Source organism: Bison bison, unplaced genomic scaffold (genome assembly GCF_000754665.1).
Source record: "Bison bison bison isolate TAMUID 2011002044 unplaced genomic scaffold, Bison_UMD1.0 scf7180017864340, whole genome shotgun sequence".
NCBI classification, from domain to species: Eukaryota; Metazoa; Chordata; class Mammalia; order Artiodactyla; family Bovidae; genus Bison; species Bison bison.
Window position 1 is genome coordinate 5,802,957 of NW_011494912.1, and position 3,999 is coordinate 5,806,955.

Genomic DNA, 3,999 nt, shown 5'->3' on the forward strand with positions numbered 1-3,999 from the left:
TAGTGGCAGGAGGGGGAGGAGGAAACGGGAAGTCAGGGGAGGCTCCTGGCTGCTTCCAGTGGCCACCACGGCTGGCCCCAGACCCCTGTCGCTAAAGCATTGGGGCGGGTTGACAGGTCTCATTCATAAAATAGTTTCCTAATAATTGTTTTGCTGCTTAGTTTAGATTGGAGACTATAAATTGCACACATTAGGAAAGGAAAAAAAGCCCAGGGAAGTATCTCATTCAATTAACCTTATTCCTCTGGGTGAGCAAGGCAGACGCGCTCGTTTGGGGAAGGCAGGCGCCTTCCACGAGTGGGTCTGATATCAGGGAGAGCTTTGCTCCTGGCGACCAGGGGTTAAGATAATTAAAATCAGAGAAGTCTTGTTACTAGAGGATATGTTTTGATTATTAGATCAGATGAAGATAGGGGAGTAATAATTTTGGAAGAAGTATTGCCGAATTGTTTCATTAACTGCACAGTATTAAAGAATTCCCCCAAGATACGGGTAAAGAACATTAATTTGTGAAACTGCGTTTCATTTTTGGTGAAGGCAAACATTAAAACCTTAACTGATTCAGAAGAAATTGCTCTGTAATAAAACGGTAGGGTCTACAGCCTCCCTCTCATGTAGTCAAACACATCATGGACTTGAGTCGCACCCTTTAGCTGTTAACAAAGGAGGGGAAGGAGAATTATCTGATAGCTGTGCCTCTTCTGGGGTCAGAAATGGCTGTTAACACGAGAGAATGACGTTGAATCTGGAAATAAAAAGTGGGCACTGGTACTCGCTGTGCAAGCTGATGAGAGAACACGTAACACCAGCGAGTTGAATGCCGTGGTTGAGGCTCCCTGGCCTCAACCATCTCCCCATCCTGGCAAGACCGTGTCCTTGGAGGGGCCTGGGCACCGGGAAGTTTCTCAGGCGGTGGATGAGAAATCCAAAGAGGCAGAGAAGGGTCTAGTGAGGGTGAACCGTGGCTGCCCTGGTGCCCCAGCGAGGTCAGGGCAGCGAGCTGCCAGGAGGACAGACTTGCTGGAGACTAAGTGCTGCCTCAGAAACATGGTCATGAGTTGAGAAGGAAAAAAAAACAAAAAACAAAAACTCAGAAAATATCAAAATGGGGCCTAACCACATTCTAGAATTATTTTACATAAGAGAAAGTTTTCCTGAAATTTTTTTACAATTAACTATGATCTACTTTATTTCATGCACAGGGACTATAATTGGCCATCGGTCGCTTACCCATTCATGCCCGTCACGAATGGGTGCTGAGTGGAGATGGGGGAGCCTAGCAGGCGGACGGGGAGGTGGATGGCAGAGCTTGTGCCTGTGCCCTAACCGGTCCTGTCTCTTCGTCATCAAATAAGATCCCACTGAGGAGTCCTTGCTGGCTCTGACGTGTGAGTCTAGGGTGCCAGGACCACCTCCAAATTATGCTAACTTCAACAGCTTGGACATACCTTAAATAAGTATAATTAAAAAAATACAATGTAGAAGGTTCTGGGTTCTGAATTTGGGACACATATGTATAAGATGCCCCAAGAGGATGTAGTTTTTGGCTAGACGGCTGAGGACTGCGGGTGGGAGATCAAGGGCAGATCATGGGGGCTCTGGGCCCTGGCTTCTGGCACAGGCCAGCGGGTCAGAAAACAGCCCTGCAGGTCAGGAGCAGGGCCCCCAGGGCTTGGTGCTGACTTGACGGCAGTGAACCCTTGGCGTTCATTTCGTTTGGGCACAGGGAAGGCTGGGTCCTCCTGCGGCAGCCTCCTCTAGGAGCCAGGGGAGGCCCGCAGAGCTGGACTACTATGTCAGCCGCACCCTGACGGCACTCTGGCCCAGGCCAGTGAGCTCACAGCCTCAGGCCCAGCACCAACAGCCTCTGAGTCCTTGGACGACAAGGAAGCGCTGTGGGTGGGCGGGCCCCCAGGATGGGGGTTTCTACCATGAGCTACATGAGGGGATGGCCGACTGGCAGGGACGTGCCACCCGGGTCAAAGCCCGTCTTGCCTCGCTGCCTTGGGCTTTAGGACTCTGCTTCCGGCCACCTCACAGGGGTCAAGGCTCCCTTCCCGGCTGTCACTCAGGACACGGAGCCTCCAAACAAGAGCCTAATGGAGCTTCTGAAAGGAGGCGAGTCCAGGGGAACCTCATGCCTCCTTCTACTGTCCTCATTGGAGGGAGAGACTCAGGCTGATGGCTGGAGCTTGACTGAGATAAAGGAGAAGGAATTTTAACCATCATCGTTACAGACAACAACGAGATGGCTTTGAGGTGAGGCACCCTGCTACGGTCATTACACAGTGTTGTGAAGTGTCTATTGAAGAGCTCAGGGTGCTGGTGGGGAACCAGATGCCCTGTGTCCTCCGGGACCACGTGCGGAGGGAGGTGGTGTGTGCACATGTGCGTGCCGCCCTCCTCAGCCTCCCGGTTCCCTCCCAGCCCTCTGGCGCCCTTACCTTGAGGGTGCTGTTCTTGGCGCTCAGCTGCTGCTCGAGCTGGGAGATCTGACTGGCTGAGTTCTCGCGCAGCTTGCTGAGGTTGGCCTGGAGTCTCTGCACATCCTCCACCAGCTGGGCGATCTCCCGCTCCTTGGCGGCCAACTCAGCTTCCAGGCTGGAGCGGGTCAGCACCTCTATGGCCTGCTCCTGCGGAGGACAAAGGAGATGACAAAACCACTCCGGCCTCGGACGGGCGCGTGGGGTTGGTCGGTGGTGCCGGTGGCCGGCTGAGGTTGAAAAGCAGGCAGTGGGCAGGATGTGGATGGTGACGTGGATGAGACAACAGCACCTTGTGCCTCTGCTTGGACCCACCCTGCCCATCACCCTGCTCCCGCCACCCTCCCACCTGCCTGGGAGCTGCTGCCTGGATTTGTCTGTTCAACAACCATTTACTGAATACCCACCGTGTACCAGGCACACGACAGAGGACAGAAGGACAGAAGTCCTGTCCCCATGGGGCAGGGCAGAGTGGGCCTGAAGGCGAAAGTCAATCAGCTGTGTCCGACTCTTTGCGACCCCATGGGCTATACAGTCCATGGAATTCTCCAGGCCAGAATACCGGAGTGGGTAGCCTTTCCCTTCACCAGCGGATCTTCCCGACCCAGGAATCAAACCGGGATCTCCTGCACTGCAGGCAGATTCTTTACCAACTGAGCTATCAACACGCCGTAAATACGCTTATTAGCAGCATGGAGTGTGTCGGATGGTGATAAATGCCATGAAAAAACTGAAGCAGGGACGGGGCATTTGGGGTTAATACGTCAGGAGAAACCTCACTGAGATGGTGACTTTTGAGCCAAGACCTGAAGGAGGTGATGGAAACGGCCCTGCTGATGGTGGCTGGGGACGCCAGAGGGGAAGGTCCTGAGGACAGCTTCTGGAATGTTCCACAGCATTCGGATTTTTCTACCAGGATGAGATTCAATATCCTTTTGGTTAATTACTATATTATCTAGAAGCTGAGATATCATTTGACAAGTTGATTCTCAGAGTTGGCATTTAAAAAAAAAGCTAAAAGATGTGGAAGATGCATTATTTGGGGTTCTTTTGCTTACGAATTCTTTCGATAATTGCTGTTTTAAAAACCTTACTCCCCACTCCTCAAATTAACCCATTTTAGAAAATATGCAAAACAGGGAAAAGATCTTTTCTAAAAGTCAAATCCATAACTCCATTTCTCAAGCAGGAGAGCAGTACTTTTGTCAGGTTTAAAAGTAACTGTAGCTCCTGCATAATTCTGGGAGCTTGTCTGTGGGGCGGAGAACTTCTGGGCATGATTGATGCGGCGGGATGGGGTGGGCAGGATGGGACGGGATGGGGCGGGCAGGATGGCTTGGTCCCCGTGACAGCAGAGACCCAGGGGTGGCTCAGACTGTGGTCTAGAATGCCACCATCCCCGCCATCACCCCGGCCCCTGGAAATGCACTGCTGCACGCCATGGCCTGACCTAAACTGGGGCAGGAAACTGTGGCAGCTTCAGCACCAGTCAGCAGGGACGGCCACGCCCTCCCAC

The 3,999-nt window shown here is 52.5% G+C and overlaps 1 protein-coding gene across 1 annotated transcript in view; it reads right to left on the reverse strand.

The window, feature by feature from the left end:
* Positions 1-3,999, reverse strand: part of CUX1 (cut-like homeobox 1) — a 351,136-nt gene that overhangs the window by 84,899 nt on the left and 262,238 nt on the right. Inside the window, exon 11 of the mRNA XM_010854333.1 lies at positions 2,445-2,633. Within this exon, the coding sequence (XP_010852635.1) occupies positions 2,445-2,633 (189 nt within the window). The remainder of the gene's footprint in view (positions 1-2,444; positions 2,634-3,999) is intronic.